Below are 17,763 nucleotides of genomic sequence, written 5' to 3'. Positions count from 1 at the left end.
TCTGCCTTCGGCTCAGGTCATGATCTCAGGGTCCTGGGGTAGAGCCCTGCATCAGGCTCTCTGCTCGGCAGGGAGCCTGCTTCCTCCTCCTCTCTCTCTCTGCCTGCCTCTCTGCCCACTTGTAATTTCTGTCAAATAAATAAATCAAAATCTTCAAAAAATAATAAAAAAATAAAAAATAAGTGCGGACATATTTTAAATAGTATACATTGCTCCTATGTGTAGCAAAGTAAAGTGTGTTTTTAACACTTTCTCACTTCACCATTTGGCACCTTTCTATCTATTCTGTTACCCACAACCTCATGCTAGCCTTAGGTTATGTAAAGGAGCTTGTTTCAGGGCTGTCCCAGTTCTGTAACGTCCCATGTTCTAAAATTAATCCATTCTCTCTTCTTTTGCAGTCAAATATCTCATTCTCTCAATAGGCAAAACTCAGGTTGATGATGAAGCCAAGAAAGCATTCTCCAGAAATCTAAGGATAGCACCAACAAATGAATAACTTGTATGTTTAATATTCCCAAACATTATCTGCATTTTAAAAGTTAATTGTAAATGCAAATAAATATTGAATTGGTATAATATGAGAGATTTTTGAGGAGAAATTTACCAGTGGGTTAGGAAGGGAAAGAATACAGACATTATCAGCTCAAGACTAACCAAGTTGTAATTGCATTACAAAAGAATGAACACAAATTTTTGGCTCACTGATTTCAGGCTAGCATTTATCAATAAAAGAGAATAACAACATCTACAATTCACAGTATTACTTTGTGACTCAACTGGAATATATAGGAAAATACTTAATAAATGGCAAGAGTCTATGTATAGTTGATTCTTGAACAACGGGGGTTTAAATTGTCCAGGCCCACTTATACTGGTTTTATTCTGTTTTGTTGAGAACTGACAGCAAAAGCCACAGGGCATTTATTTACAACTGCCCACCCCAGTCTCCACAGGACTGAATGGAAGACAGCTGGCACACAAGCCATGCCTTCTGTCCTCTAAGTACTAAAGGGAGGCCTGCTCAGACCATGAGCAACGCCCTCTTCCCCCATGGCCCAGGACCAGGCAGAGCTGTGAGCTGCCCTGAGTGCTGAGCTGGGTCAAGCACCTGTGGCTGGCAGGCAAAAGGCCATGCTGAAGCAGAAAAACACACCTAGAGGGCAGGGTGGGCGCTGCTCTGGGAGTCCTTCTCCTCCCCGTAGCCTAGCAGGACTGCTGCCCAGAATAGCTGAAGCCTTTGGGGCCCCTCCCACATAGGCCAGTCCCATCCCATCCCCCAAGCTCTCTGTGGGCACACTCCCACATGGCTGGCAACCACCAATGGCCACAGACCAGTGATGGACCTCCAGACAGACCGGACTGTGCTGTGCCTTCAGGTCAGTGTTGCTGCCTGAGACTAGCCCATCATCTGTCTGTTCTGAGCCAAGTCTACCCAGCCTCTGGTACATTGCCACCTCTGGGCCAGACCCACCTCCACGGCCCTGGACCTCTTACAGGCAGATTTTTTTTCCCAGAAAATGTTAAGTATGGTAATTCAATGTATTTTATCTGATGAATTTCTCAACTTTTTTTTTCCTAGCTTACTTTATTATTTAAAAAACAGTATGATACTTTTAACACACAAAATACATGTTAGTAAACTGTTCATGTTACCGGTAAGGCTTTCAGCCTACAGTAAGCTATTAGTAAAGTTCTGGGGAAGTTCTGAATGTGCAGGGTTATCCGTGTTCCCAATTCCCACCTTGTTCAAAGGTCAGCTGTAATTGAACAGAACTTGGTATCCAACTCCAGAAAAGATGCAGACCCAAGAATTTGCAATACTAAGTAGAAACCAGTTAACACTAATGGACTTTTTAATAAACATCAAGAAAACTCTATTCTTCAATCAATTTTCATACCTTTACTAAATGGGTTGAAAAAGTACAATGGATACATACATGGAGAGATCTTCTAAAACCTGCAAACTTTTCTTCTTATAAATAGTAATTAATAAATCTTAGGATTTATCTGAGATGAAAACTAAGGATTCCTGGATAGAGCAACCAATGTAGTTTTAGACTTTTTAATTCTCATATGATACTCAGGTAGATTACCAGAGACAGAAATTTTAAGTAGTTCCTAGTCAAAAGTCTGTTTCAGACCAGTTATTCTCTATCCATTTTGAGTAATCAAAATGAGAAAGAGCAAGATGGTATTACCTGAAAAAATTTCTTTCTTATTGTCATAAGCTAATAACTGATGAAGCCTAGAATACAATCAATTTTTATTTGATAATTAGGGTCTCTAAGCAATACCAAAGACACATTTGAACTGTCCCTGTGTTTAGTACCAGGCTGACATGGTGGTAAATAAATGTGACTATCATTCAATCAGCTAGCTTTGATATCCTCCATCTTCTTTCTCAGTTTTATTTTTTACATCAATACAAAGGCGACTACTTATCTTTTTTTTTTTTCCCTCCTTTCTCTACATTTAAATACCACAGGCCTGGGCAGGAAAACAAATAATATGAAAAATTAATATATAGAAGTTCTGGGGCACCTGAGTGGCTCAGTGGGTTAAGCCTCTGCCTTCTGCTCAGGTTATGATCTTGGGGTCCTGGGATGGAGCCCCGCATCGGGCTCTCTGCTCAGCAGGGAGCCTGCTTCCTCCTCTCTCTCTCTCTCTCTGCCTGCCACTCTGCCTACCTGTGATCTCTGTCAAATAAATAAACAAAATCTTTAAAAAATAAATAAATAAATAAAAAGAAGTTCTTTAGAGCTATAAATTCTTTAATGACATATACTTCTATAACAACCTTATAGATATATTGTAGTTCTACTGAAAAACAAGACAATGGAACAGGTCTCTCTATATATGTGTCAAAATTTCCTTATATTTGCAACACTTCTTCTATGTATACCTATATATACTTGTTCAAAGATAAACACTAATATACAATTATATAACAGATTATGTAACTTTTATATATTTCCACTCATTTATCTTCCTACATCAATGAATATATTTCCAACATGTCACTCACTGTTCAGTGCTTTGTAGTATTCCAAACACCATTATTTATTTAACCCACCCCATATTGTTGACAACCTTACTTTCAACTTTTAGTAGTCATAAAGAGCACAACGATAGATGAATCTGTACAGAGATCTTCACAACATGTCTGATTATTTTCTAACAATTTTTAGATGTTATTTGAAGGGAAGAAAAATATTATTTGAAATTATTTGAAATAAAAGGGATGAGAGAAAGGAGTGGATTCATCTGAAGGAGACAGGGAAAGAGAGGAAAGAAAGGAACAACGAAAAAACAAGACAGAGAAGCAGGATAAGGCACAGATTAAAAAAAAAAGAAAAAATAGGGGCGCCTGGGTGGCTCAGTCGGTTAAAGCCTCTGCCTTCGGCTCAGGTCATGATTCCCAGGGTCCTGGGAACGAGCCCCGCATCCGGCTCTTTGCTCCGCAGGGAGCCTGCTTCCCCCTCTCTCTCTGCCTGCCTCTCTGCCTACTTGTGATCTCTGTCTGTCAAATAAATAAATAAAATCTTAAAAAAAAAAAAAAAGAAAAAAAAAGACGTGAAACAGTATATTTCACTTTATTACCAGAGTTGCTGTTGCTGTTCTATCATTTTCAGCAAATTTGTACTACTTAGGTTTAGCAAGGGTAAAACTCTTCCTTGCAATCTTAAACTAAAATTACAATTCCTTCTTTGAAAGCTTATTTTCTCTGCCTAGATATTTATGGCATATAGTTTTTATCCTTAATTTTAAAGAATATCCACAGATTGAAACTTTTAAGAATGTCTTTTGAGCTTTTTTTCTTCCTAGAATATGGCAGTTAGCATGTAAAGTTTTTTTTTAGTGCAGCCATTTCAAAATGTCTCTGATTATTACTTTGTTTGCAATTTCAAATTAATCTTCTTTCATTTAGGAAAAAAGAATTATCCCTACATTAGACATCTTTGTTAAATACTTAGGTTATTGCTCATCCTTTTAGCTTCTCATTCCTTCCAGATCTAGAAACAGATTGCCATTAATCTGGTTTTCCACAATGGAATGAATTTTCCTCCATTTCCACAATTTAGTGGTCATTTGGGAGGTCACATCAAGGGATATTAACCAGATGAACGGTTACTTTCTGATGATTTTTAAATTGCCTCAATTTCTTTAAAATATGCTTTTAGGAATCAAGAATGTATTACTGTATCAATGCTCTTATGATTCTGAGGTTTGAAAAGGAAAAGAAGAGAGATAAGGAGGGTCAGGTAGGAAATGAACATAAAAGGAGTGGTTCCAAAAAAAGGAACTGAAATACTGTGATAAATTTTTAAGTGAAAATTTCAGGACAAAAGTTTAAAAAATAAACATGAGGGGCAGAGGCTGGGTGGCTGGGTGGGTTGGGCCTCTGCCTTCTACTCAGGTCATGATCTCAGGGTCCTGGGATCAAGCTCCGCATCGGGCTCTCTGCTCAGAAGGGAGCCTGCTTCCGGTCTCTCTTTGCCTACTTGTGATCTCTCCCTCTGTGTCAAATAAATAAATAAATAAATCTTTTAAAATAAATAAATAAAATAAAAAATAAAAAATAAACATGAAAACCTGAGGAACAGCAAACATTCTTGACATTTAATTTCCAAACTCAAAGATATTTTTATTTTCTTACACATCTCCTGGAAAGCCAAATTATTAACAGTGACTATCCCTGACAAAATATTTGGGGACATTAATTTAATGAATCAACAAAAACTTTACATTAAGAAATTTTAGTCAAGCAAACTAATGAGAGGTCTTAATTACACAGAATAGCATTAAGCATGCATGAGTGGCAATCAAAGCTCCTTATTTGCTATTAGTCAAAGATCATGTAACTTCAATAAATGTTAAAGGTAGAAAGCTTTAATGAGCATTTTCAAAAGCATTTTATCACATCTTGTTCCATCAGTCATTCTCAATTCAAATTAGCACAGTGCATAACATGGTATCTGACTGATGAGCCCTCAATGCCACCTACTTGTTTATATTTTTCATAAGTGGTATTCAATGAGACCAAATTGGTAGAAACCATTTAGGAGGTGGTGTTAAAAAAATTCAAAGGATATTCAATTTAAGATTTAAAACTGCTCAGTAAATACTCATAAATACGATTTTAGTTTAGTAATGAAACAGAAAGACTAATCTTTCCCAAAGACATTTTTCTTTCAAACCAAGAAAAACCAACCAAACAAAAATAATTACAATGATGATAATTCGAATGCCTAACTTTTTTACAGGGAAATCAGATTTCGGCATATTAATCATTTAATCAAGTGTGCTTTTTGAAATGTAAAAGAAAATTATAAACTGAAAAAAATACTTGTTTTAACTATTTCAAAAGGAATATAACTCAATGAATATATAATCACATATAGAAGTTTAAGATACCATACTTTGGCATATTCGTTGACTTTTTAAGGGAAAGAAGTGTGTGTGCTACATATTAACCAAAAAAGGTACATTTCCTCTTAATTTGCCATTGAAGAAAGAGTCTTCTCCAATAGCCTCAGAAATGGGGTTGGGGTGAGAACAAAAAGAATAAAGTAATTTCACTTCATAGATACAAACACAGAGATTCATCACTGTATTTATAACAAATACATTCTGATTAAGATTAATTTCTGTCCATGTATCTTGTAGTAAAACGGTTCTCTAATCATCATAAAATCCCTATTTTGGACACTGATATAAATTTTAAAAGCTCAATTATTAAGTCTTAATTGTTAATTTAATTATTAACTGGTATCAAACATACCACACTTTTTTTTTAACACTTTATTTCTATTCACTATTAGAAGATTCAAGTGGTTCCATTTTCATTTCTAAAGATACAACAAGCACATTAGAAATTATACATAAGCTTTGGCTTGTCAACACATTAAACACATTCTCAAATCACTACATAAGAATTAAAATTTAGGGAATAGGCATGAGAGCCCAACAAAATAGGTAAAATAATCAACTTCTTTCCAGCTATAACACTTTTAATCTTATAAAAATAAATGGTAAGACAAGCTAAGCATTACATTAGTAAGACACTAAAAGTAAGTATTAAAGTACAAAAAATAAAATACTAAAGTTTGGGGGGTAAAGCAACATTATAAAAAATAAGACATGAGGACTAATTAATCCTGTCAGATATCATGTGAGGCACTATGATAATAAAAATTAATAATCAATAATTTAAGAATAAAATACTTTTTAACTTCATAACTGTTTTTTACCTGTCAATTCAATGGGAGAAAATGAACCTATTAAATACTTGCTATTATATCCTAATAAATTCAAGAAAATAAGCACCAAAAAAGTCAAAATCTATAAAGAACAAAAATATACACATTCTGATTATAAAGGGGAGTTTCAGGTTTTCGTTTTCTACTTTTACAACAGAAAAAAAATTGCAAAGAAAAGATGAAAAGGAATGGTTACATAAAAATAAGTCCAAACCAATAACTCTAAAGAGAATGAAAACTCTTGTCTTCCTCAGCAGATGGCTGTATACTTGCACCTAGCACAGGTAGAGTACATTTATGACAATTCTACCTAAGGAACAAGAGCCATAAATGACCACACTCTGCCAGCAAACTCAATCTTAGTGTTTACCGCACATAATTCTATATACATAATATTCAATGAATTTTGCAGGGATTAAGAAAATATGTTAAGAGGGGCGCCTGGGTGGCTCAGTGGGTTAAGCTGCTGCCTTCGGCTTGGGTCATGACCTCAGGGTCCTGGGATCGAGTCCCACATCGGGCTCTCTGCTCAGCAGGGAGCCTGCTTCCCTCTCTCTCTCTCTGCCTGCCTCTGTCTACTGTGATCTCTCTCTCTCTGTCAAATAAATAAATAAATAAATCTTTAAAAAAAAAAAAGAAAGAAAATATGTTAAGAAAACTCTGTGTAGCAGAATTTAAATGGAAATGTCCCCAAACTCAAATAACACTTTGCAACAGGAACAGGAGCACCTGGGTGGCTCAGTGGGTTAAGTGTCAGCCTTCAGCTCAGGTTATCATCTCAGGGTCCTGGGATGCAGCCCACTATCAGGCTCCCTGCTGAGCAGGGAGCCTGCTTCTCTCTCTCCTTCCCGTGCTATCTCTGTTGCTATCTCTGTCCCTCTCTCTCTCAAATAAATAAATAAAAACTTTAAAAAAAAACACACAGGGCGCCTGGGTGGCTCAGTGGGTTAAAGCCTCTGCCTTGGGCTCGGGTCGTGATCCCAGGGTCCTGGGATCAAGTCCCGCATCGGGCTCTCTGCTCAGCAGGGAGCCTGCTTCCTCCTCTCTCTCTCTGTCTTCCTCTCTGCCTACTTGTAATCTCTGCCTGTCAAATAAATAAAAATTTAAAAAAAAAAAAAAAAAAAAAAAAAAAAAAAAAAAAAAAAAACACACAAAAAACAGGACACATTATTAAAATAAAATGCTTAGTAGGAAGACAAAATATATATATAGAAAATGCATATGAAATAATAATGAGAGACTATACAATTGAGAGTTATGAAAATCACACAATAATTATATTTATTTCAATTTTATTTACTTACTTTAGAGAGAAAGGATGTGCATGCCTGGGGGGGAGGGGGGATTTTCAAGCAGACTCCTGCTGAGCACAGAGCCCCACAGAGGGCTGGATCTCACAACCCTGAGATCATGACCTGAGCCAAAATCAAGAATTTGGACACTTAAACAAATGAGCCACCAGGCACCCCACAATAATTATATACTTACGAAAGCCACTGAATTTATGGAGACTCATGACTGTTTGTACACATACATGGTATACTCTATAAATGGAAACTCAAATCAAACTGGGTCTGAAAAGTTAGGATAAAGGGAACTTTTATTAGTTTTCCAGGGCTGCATTCATACATTATCACAAACTTGATGGCTTAAAATAACAGAAATTTGTTCTCACAGTTCTGGAGCCCAGATATCTGAGCTATCTCTGAAGGCTCCAGGAAAGAATCCTTCTTGCCTCTTCGTAGATTCTGGTGACTACAGGAGTTCCTTGGCTTATTTATGGCAGCATAACTCCACAAACATAAACAATTATTTTTAGGTAACAGAGTCTTACTTCCTATAAGATAACACTTTAATAAGAGTTTGTTTTTGTTTCAATTCTTAAAATGATTTTAAAATGCTATAAAATACTAAGATAAAAAATTGGAATATTTTTTAAAGACAAGGAACTCAGGTACCATAAGATCACCAGAATCCCTGGGAATGTCATGGGACAGCTGTATTTTCCAAATGGCTTAAATTATTAAAATCTTACTTTAAAATTTTACTTAAAATCTTACATACACAGAAACACACATGAATCTGGCTGACTTAAGCAGATCACAAAATGGTTTTTTTGTATGACAGATTCAGAGATGCCATTATTAACATATAGTACATAAATACCTCTGAGAATCACTGAAATGTAGAGAGCAGTATTTTTCTATACTGCTGTTAGATAGCTGTTTCTTTGTTCTGTATTTTGCCCTTTCTCTTTCTTAACAGTAACTCTTTTTCCATGGAGGCCCTTCTGTCCCTTTTTGTAATTTGTTAATTATAAATAAAGATTTGTGGGTAAGGGCGCAGGTCAGGTCAAACACATTAGGCCCAAAAGACTCACTCATATTTTAACACTACCAAACATAAGCTCTAAACCTGTTTCTTCATTTGCAAACTGCAGATAGTAACAGCACCAAAACATACAGGGTTGTCTGGAGGACAAACTGAGATAAAGACAATAAAGTAACTGGCACAGAACTTGGCATACAGTAAATAATAAATGTCAGCTATTTCTTTTTCCTTCTTACTATTGCCTTATAAATTAACTAGCTCAATTTTTGAAGACTAGATCTGTGTGTGTTGTGTTGTCAGAATAAAGTATGGAAAAAATACCTCAAAAAGTTAATAGGGTTTCAAAGAATTAACACTTACTATCACTAAGATGGCTAAAATAAAAAAGACAGTAATAATCTTTGGCTGGCAAGGACATATGAGAAACCCTCCTATGTTGCTGATGAAGATATAAAAGGATGTAGCTACTTGGAAAACAACTTAGTTTCTTAAAAAGTTAAACATAGATTTATCATATGACACAGCAATTCTACTCCTAGGTAGTAACTATATAAATATTACACACAAATATTCACAGCAGCATTATTCATTCAACCCAAACGTCCATCAAAACTGGTGAATAAACAAAATGTGGTACATCCACACTCTAGAATACTATTTATTAATAAAAAGAAATAAAATATTGATACGTGCTACAAGATGAATGAACCTCAAAAACATGCTCAGTGGAAGACGCCAGACACAAAAGACTCTATCTGTATGATGAATACTTACAAGAAATATACAGAAAAGGCTAATCTAGACACAGAAAGCAGATCAGTGGACACCTAGAGCTGTGGGAGGTACCAGGGATTAACTATAAATAGTCACCAGAGATTTTACTGGGGTAATGGAAGTATGCCGTAACTGGATTATGGTTATGGCTGCACAACTCAATGAGTTTAGTAAAAATCATTACATTTAAAATGGGCAGTTTGGGGGTGCCTGACTGACTCAGAAGAACATGCAACTCTCGATCTTGGGGCTGTTTTAGACCCATGTTCAGTATAGAGATTAATTTTTTTTAATGGGCAGATTTTATACTATGTAAATTATACCTCAACAAAGTTGCTTTTTATAAAATCAGCAATGGCTATCTTTACCTAACAGTGTCATGGGTTATTTTTTTCCCGTTTTACTTTTGGAAATGGTTTTTAAAAAAGGTTTTGTTTATTTTAAAAAACAAAAAGAGTAAACTGCCAATTCATTGGACTTATGTATAATTAAAAGTAAACAGAGTAAAGACAATGGGATTCTCCTCTGAATAAAGTACTTGACCTTCATGATACCTACTTTGTCTGCTTATATTTTTATTATTTCATTCCTTAGCAAGTTTCTAGACAGTTATTAAACAGCTGATTAAGTGATTCAAAGTTGAGTGAAAAATATTAAATGTCCCACATGAATTTTTCTAAAGATCCTACCAGAGGTAATACTGTGATATGAAGTATTTTATAGATTGTTTTTTACAGTCCTTCCTGGATGAGAAGGTAACACAGGCTATATAGACCTATGTAGTTATATCAAGTCTAATAAGCAAAACAAAAATACTAAAAGAACATAAACTTTTTAAATACTTGGTCCCAGTATCCTTTTAAAAGAACTTTTTCAAGAGACTCACACACACTAAAGCCTCAGAATAACTACTGTCTGGATTTATGAGATAGAAATTAGCCAAAGACTGCATTTGACTATTTCAACACATACATGGTATACTCTATAAATGGAAACTCAAATCAAACTGGGTCTGAAAAGTTAGGATAAAGGGAACTTTTATTAGTTTTCTAGGGCTGCATTCACACATTATCACAAACTTGATGGCTTAAAATAACAGAAATTTGTTCTCACAGTTCTGGAGCCCAGATATCTGAGCTATCTCTGAAGGCTCCAGGAAAGAATCCTTCTTGCCTCTTCGTAGATTCTGGTGACTACAGGTGTTCCTTGGCTTATTTATGACAGTATAACTCCAATTTCTACCTCCATTTTCACATGGTCTTCTTCCTTCATGGGTCTTCCTGTCCCTTCCTCCACTTATAAGGACACCAGTCACAGGATTTGGAACCTACTCTGAATCCAAGATGATTTCATCTGGAGATCCTCAACTAATTAAATCTGCAAAGATCCTATCGCAAAAAGGGACTAGGCCAGTTGTTTATTCGTGAAAGTTAGCTCTCTCAGGGAAAAAAAAAAAAAGCTCACCAAAAAACCCTACCAACTCAAATTTAAAATTATTTTATATATTCTCAGTTGGAAATAACCTATCATTTTAATTGATTCCTTTTCTCAGTAGAAAGTATCCTATAATATCATCAGGAAATTCTATCATTAAAAAATTATAAAATATATATAAAGGGTTGGATGAAAATGTTTTACTGTAACAACTTATTTCCTAAAGGTTATTTCTCTCCTGGTGTTCCTCCTCATCATGGTGAATGCCCTCGCTAACAACCTGTAGCTCTGGCAACTAGTCTGTTGTCATACAAGCAACCCATCAGCAAATTCAGGGGACTCCTTCAAAATATATTCCAAATGCAAACAATTCTCATACACTCCCCCACCCCCCTACCCCTGCCTAATCTAAATCACTACCAGTGAGCCCTTTAACATGTAAATCTGCTGTATCACTCTCTTATACAAAACTCTGCAATGGCTTCCATCACAGATATGATAAAATCCAAAGTTGCTCTCCTCTTCCATCTCTCTCTCTCTTACTCTCCCCTCAGTCACCTAAATCTTTCAACTTGGAAAAGCACCAACCACACACTGTCTTACTGTTACCTCTATTTCATCCACGTACCTAAAAGGCTGAATCTCTCTGTTCTGTCAATTCTCCGCTGAAATGTCACTTCAGAGAAAGGCCTTTCCTGACATCCTTATCTAAAATTGCACTCCTGGGCCATTCTCCCTTTACCCTTCTGAACTACTGCTTCAGAAAATAACAATCTGACAATTCATGTTAGTTTGTTTTTTACTGTTAGCCTCAGTAAACTAGAAAGTAAGTTCCATGAAAGTATGTTTGGTTCAGTGCCATATGCCCAGCACTGGAATAATACCTGGCATACCGCTAGCACAACTAGTATCTGAATGAAAAACATATCTAACTTTGAATGGCAACAATAATTTTTTCATCCATTTTCCCTTTTCAAATATCCCCTCCTTCACTCTGTAAGGTGTATCATGAGAAGTATTTCCCCAAATTATTTCCCATTCACAATACATTTTTATTCTGCGTTGAAAAAACAATTACCAACAGACGTTCCTCTCTACAAGTTAAATATTACCAGGAGAGACAACCAGTTGGTTGCCGTTAGATGGGATGGGAAACAAAGAGCTAGTAAGCAAACAGTCCTGTGATCTGATACCATTCCTTCCAACCGCTCCTTATTTCTGACTTTCTTCTTCCTTCACTGCCAACAGAACTGCCTTCCCAAAACACAATCACTAATCTGGAGAATGGTCTCATGTTTATGTTGGGCTATTATATCCACTGTATTATATCTATACCTTATCAGTAATTAGGGCCTTTCTTTCCCTTTAATAGTGTCCCAAAGTAAATTCCAAGGAACAATGTTTCACAGAGGTGTTAAGAGACTCTGAAAAGGGTCAAATAAATTAAGAAAAACTTCAATAAGCAGAACAGAGCAGATATCTTTCTTAGAAGACTTTCCAGAATCTCAACTATGTTAATGTGCATTCTAAATCTTCACAATGGAAAGAATATACACTGAGACCCAAACTTACCTTTTCAACTCAAACTTAACAGAATCTTTCATCAATCATTTCATTTCACTACTCTTTTCTCCTAGCTACCTCAAAAATTCTGGCAGTCTGACTTACTGAAAACACCTTTTACCTTAGATATTGAGGAAGGTTTAAAAGGAGATTTGCTAATGGATTTAAATTCTAATTAAAATGTTCACTGCAGCATATTATTTAGGAATAAATCACTTTTTTTTTCCACAAAAGGTGAAGAGTAACAAAATTTGGTATTACCAAAAGTAGCATAAAATTGGGGTCAACAGCACTCAAGTAATTCCCCTCCACCCAAATATCCCTTTTTTATAACACTGCTAACCAAAATAAGGGTGGGACTGGAGGTATAGTAGGAAGTTCTGTAAATTTCTATAAAATGTTACATCTACATTTCTGGGGGTAACTATAATTACAGGTAACAGACTCTTAAATAAACTAAATCAGTAGGATCACTTTAGGATACAATAAACAACACAAATTCATACGCTGTCTGATGCAAAAATTACTTCCCTCAAAATCCTCTTTTTCTCCATTCTCCTATATCTCAAGGGATTCCACCCTTATGAATGCCCCTGCATGCCTCCCTTGCCTCTAAAACCTTCTTGTGGTCACCCTTTTCACTCCTATTCTGTATCAGTGCCGGCTTCCAAACTTGAACTAGTTCATCTTAACATTTGCAGAATATCTTTGTCCATACCTGATGTTAGCAGCCGAAGTTGAACTAGTCATAGCCCTAACATCAAAGAAACTCCTGAAACTTAAGAGGCCTGACTGGAATAGGGCGCAAATGCACCCTCCCCCTGAGACAAACAATGCTACCTTCAAGTCAGATCCTGCAACAATCCTAAATTCTTTGAAACTAAAAATAGCTCAGCTGTTGTCTCATCTGCCAGCAGATGGCCAGACTATTTTTAATTCAGGATTCTAGAGAGCAGGAATGGATCACGCTAAGCTAGGGCAGCCTAGAAGGCCTCTGCAGAGTTGTCTTAGCTGCAGAAAGCTGTAGTGGGGCAGGAACCAAGAGAGGGCAACCTGGAGCTGTTTCGCCCCTGGGCTTCACACGGATTGTAACAATGTAGATGTGAAGGTTTTTGTTTTTTGTTTTTTTTTTTTAAACCATTCTGTACTTCAAAAAAAAGTCTGAAATGTAAGATAATTTGATAAAAATTTTAAATAATCTGCACACCCTTTAAAGTTTTCATTATTTTTTTGTGTGAAAATAAAATAGAATTTCCTTTATGTGGTATCTTTGAGGATGAATTTTGTTTTTAATAAAGTGAAATCTCTTCTGATCTTGATAAGGTGTGCTAAAAGTTTTACTTTAACCAAAAAAATATCATTTTCTTAAGAATATGTGATGAACTGTAATTTCAACAGTATTATTTACAGAAAAACTATTTATAACTGGCCATTGTTAAAAGGTAACAGAATTTTGAATACCAGTGCTCTGAAATCACCTCACATGGCAATAAAATGATTTTAAAACACAAAAGGATTGAAAGTCTGACATACTATATACTTTTCTGTTTATTCTGTCTCCATTCAGCTCCTTGGTAGGTGCTCAATAAATATTTGGGGGTGGGGAGGACGAAGAATGCAGGCAGGTGTATTTAGAAGGGTTATTTAGAAAGTGTATTTAGAAGGATTATAGCACTCACTTCTATGCTTCCACCATCCAACTCCTACCCACTCACAACCTATCTAGATCAGTCCTTTCCAGTTTACCATTCCTGCTTGATGGCCACAGCGATTATCAAGAGACCAAAGTGGGTCTGGATTCTCAATAATGAAGAGAAAAGAGGAGACTTATAATAGCTTCCAGGGACAATACATATTTGAAGACACCATCTTATTGTAAAACATTACACTTTTTGTAAAAATGAAAGGGGTTATCCCTACCAATTTGTGATAATGTATATGGATGACTAGAAGGAAAGAAACAAAGTTCATCCATTAGTGATCCACTATCTTGAGATCAATGAGATTTTGCAGGAGACTAAACATAACTTTTATAAAATTTGAGAAAAAGCCTTATACAGCTTTAAAAAAGTATTGTGTTGCCTAGTCCTTGCCTGGGTAGTCATACTTCTCATAACAAGCTTCTGCTAACTATATGCAAGAGGCAGGCAAAAAAGTAAAACCAGCAAAATCTGCAAAAGACAATTCCCAGTACACCTAACACACACTACCAAGCAGCTCCTAAATCTAGATACAGCAAGGACCAAGCCTTAAGCCCTCTAAAGATGCCAATCAAGAAGGGCAGGAATACTCAGTGCACAAGTTAACCAAACTGTGTTCACAGTCATGGCATATTAGAGGAAATGTAACCTTATAATAATTAAGTTCAATATCCTGATTTACAAGGAAGGAAACTAAGGCCCAATGACTTAACTGCAATGTAACAGACCTGGGATTTAAACCCAGGATCCCCAATTCTCCTTCCACAGAACTCTCCATCAAAACACGCTCAACTTATTGGCATTTTGGAGCGGGAAAAAAAATGTGTATAAAAAATACACTCCATTTCATCGGTCTAATACTTACTACTTAATATACTAAAAATAAAATTAACATGGAAAAATCTGGTCTCAAACTAAAACTTTACTTTGTATCTCTTAAGTCCTTTAACCTGCAAGTTATTTATAAACCTACACATAATTCTTTTAAAAAAACTCAAAAATCATCTCTTCCCTCATACCACCTCAATTTAATAATTATTCCTTTCGGGACCTACATAAATTCAATTTTTTTCGCTAAACAAGGTTGTCTCATACACTCAGAACAGTATTTCACTAGCTACAAGGATAAAAAGATGAATTTCTGATTCACGAAGGGCCAAAGGACTAAACTTAAACCCACTATATTACAGATTCAAAAAAATTTTAATGAAATTTCTTCAGTAATATTTTTCAAAGCATAACACCTTAAAATAGCTTAAAAAGAAAAACAGTATAGCTTATTGTGCCAAGTTTTTTTTTTTTTTTAAAGTACTCTATTTTAATAATTAAAAGGTCTTTCCTGTCTTCACTCTTTACTTTAACACACATTTAAGTTTTCCGGATTTTTTCCCCTTCAAGAACTCTTCTTCCAAAGCCCATTTAACAAGCATGATTTTCTTGTCAATTTCATGTAGTCTATTTCCACTGCTATAAAATAAAAACAGAAGCATTAGGAATTAATCTTTGTGTTAAATGTCCTGGTCTTTCCCTAAACGATTTCATCTTTAATGGATGCAATAGATCAGTGTTCCCCCTTTAACAATTCTTCATCTGCTTGTCCTCACTATAGGTATTGTTTGGATTTACACTGCTATGGGATTCAGTACACTAGATCTCCTCCGTCTGAACTATAAATCAGAATTCAAGCTTGAGAGCAGCTGCCACTGTCCAGACATGTGGCTGGTGGGTGTCATTGTCTTTTTCATTTTCCCCATTCCAAGCCCTCCCTTCCTTGTCACTAAAGCCAGCATATTTAAAGGTCCTTCCCTTCCTGGCTTTTATATTGCCACCCCCACCCCTTAACCTCTGGTCTTGTTCTTCCAGGTCAGCCCAGTCACAAACAACATCACTCTGTTTTTCCTGTGGCGGAGGAGGAGAGATGTCAGAATGGGCTATACCTCTTGCAACCCCTTCTCAAGACTGTCAACAAGGGAACAACTTCGGCCTATCTTCCAAAGTACCACACCAATAGACAAAGTTATCAAAATTACGATACGGAACCCTTCCCACGCCCAATCTTGACGAATCAGCTCTACCTCAATTTCCAAGCTAATAAACAACAGCTCATCATCTGCTCATCACAAAGGGTGCTAGCCCGTCCACACCGCACGGTCCACCAACAAAATCTCGATACTCTCAAGTCGATTCCAAGCCCTGCCGCGTTCCCGGAGCCTCGCTAACTGCCCTTCCTCCTCCACCCTGCCTCTGCCCCACATCCAGCCGAGTTACTGTCAACTCCAGCCGGCGAGCAAAGAGCTTCGCGAGGGCTCCCTGAGGTCAGTGGCGCCGGCCTAAGGCAGTCCCAGACGACCCCACCTCCCGTGGCGGCTTCCGCGCCGCCCCCCCTACCCCGGGGCCTCCTCCCCGCTCACCTAACGCCACCTCGCACGCTTTGCGCAGCTGGGAGTGATGCGCCTTCTTCACTTCCTTGTCGGCCAAAATCTTCTCCAGGGCCCGGGTCAGGAACATGTTTTTCGTCTTCTTCCCCTCATACATGGACGCAGAGAAGGAGGCGGCGGCTCGTCCGACCCGCGGCTCCCAGCGGCTGGAGGGGAGGAGGAGGAGGGGGAGGAAGAGAAAAGAGAAAGAAGAGGGGGTGGACGTGGGGGAGAGGAGGCGTGGAGGGCAGCGGCGGGATCACGAAGGGACAGGCAGGTGGGAGCAGCCGCGGTGCGGACAAGGGGCGCGGAGATCTTCACCAGCCCTTGAGAGGCCGCCCCTTGAGGGCCGCGCCCGTCGGACGGCCGCTTCTCCCGGCCTGGGGTCGCTTCCCGGCCACCCCCCTCACTCGCCCCTCCGGCCCAGGGGCGGCGAGGGAGCCCAGCCCGGGCGGCCGTCTGCCGGGAGTCGAGGGACAAGGCGGCGGCGGCGGCGGCGTCTCAGAAACCCAGAGAGAACACCGCTGCCCTGGCTACTGTGGGGATTAACACCCGCCGCGGCAGCGGACTGGCCTCCATCACCGCCGACCTGCCCCGGCCGCCATGTTGGGAGGAAACGACGCGTCACGCAGCGGCCGAACGGCTGCAGAGGAGGAAGCAGCGGCGGCGGCGGCGGCGGCGGCGGCGCTACCAGCCCAGAGCTGCCGCGGCGCGGGGAGGCTGGGGGCGGAGGGCGGCGCGGGAGGAGAGGCCCGATCCGCAGCGCTACGGTGGCCCGGCGGGGCCTCGTCGCCTCCTGCGTTCTCCTGCAGGGCGGCGTGGGGCGTGGCGGACGCCCTGCGGCGCCGGGCAGGCACCTCAGGGCGGCTCCGCTGCCGGGCGGAGGACCCCTGGTACCCTTACTCCCACGGGGTGTAAAGGACTCCCAGCTACGGTGCTTGCACTTCTCCGACTTCCTGAAGGTCCCGTGAGTGGAAGTGCAGTCCCTTCCGCTCCGGGGGTCACAGAAACACCCGCATCGCCCATTCTCAGCCGTACAGTGTTTCTACCTGCCGCGCTCGACTCTAAATTTCCTTACTAGATGTGCAAAACTGCTATCCAGGACCGTGCCCGTACCCTCGGACTACCTCAAGGAGGAGTCTCTCTTAGGAAGAGTAAACTAAAACCAATTTGACATGGATTCAGGCATGTTTCACTTTTTTTTTTTTTTTTAATCTCTGTAGGATAAATCGGTGAACTGTAGATTTCAGATTCTTTCTGAATTGAGCCTGAAGTTAAGCC

The 17,763-nt window shown here is 38.6% G+C and overlaps 1 protein-coding gene across 1 annotated transcript in view; it reads right to left on the bottom strand.

Annotated features, from left to right (window-relative positions):
• The window catches only part of ARFGEF1 (ARF guanine nucleotide exchange factor 1), a 147,385-nt gene extending 130,273 nt beyond the window's left edge, over nt 1-17,112 (bottom strand). Inside the window, exon 1 of the mRNA XM_080801137.1 lies at nt 16,477-17,112. Within this exon, the coding sequence (XP_080657263.1) occupies nt 16,477-16,600 (124 nt within the window). The 5' untranslated portion in view covers nt 16,601-17,112. The remainder of the gene's footprint in view (nt 1-16,476) is intronic.
• Between the last annotated feature and the right edge of the window lie 651 nt (nt 17,113-17,763).

The sequence above is a fragment of the Martes martes genome (assembly GCF_963455335.1).
Source record: "Martes martes genome assembly, chromosome: 4".
NCBI lineage: Eukaryota > Metazoa > Chordata > Mammalia > Carnivora > Mustelidae > Martes > Martes martes.
The sequence above is the reverse complement of the archived record's forward strand: the minus strand, read 5'-3'. Positions and strand labels throughout refer to the sequence as shown.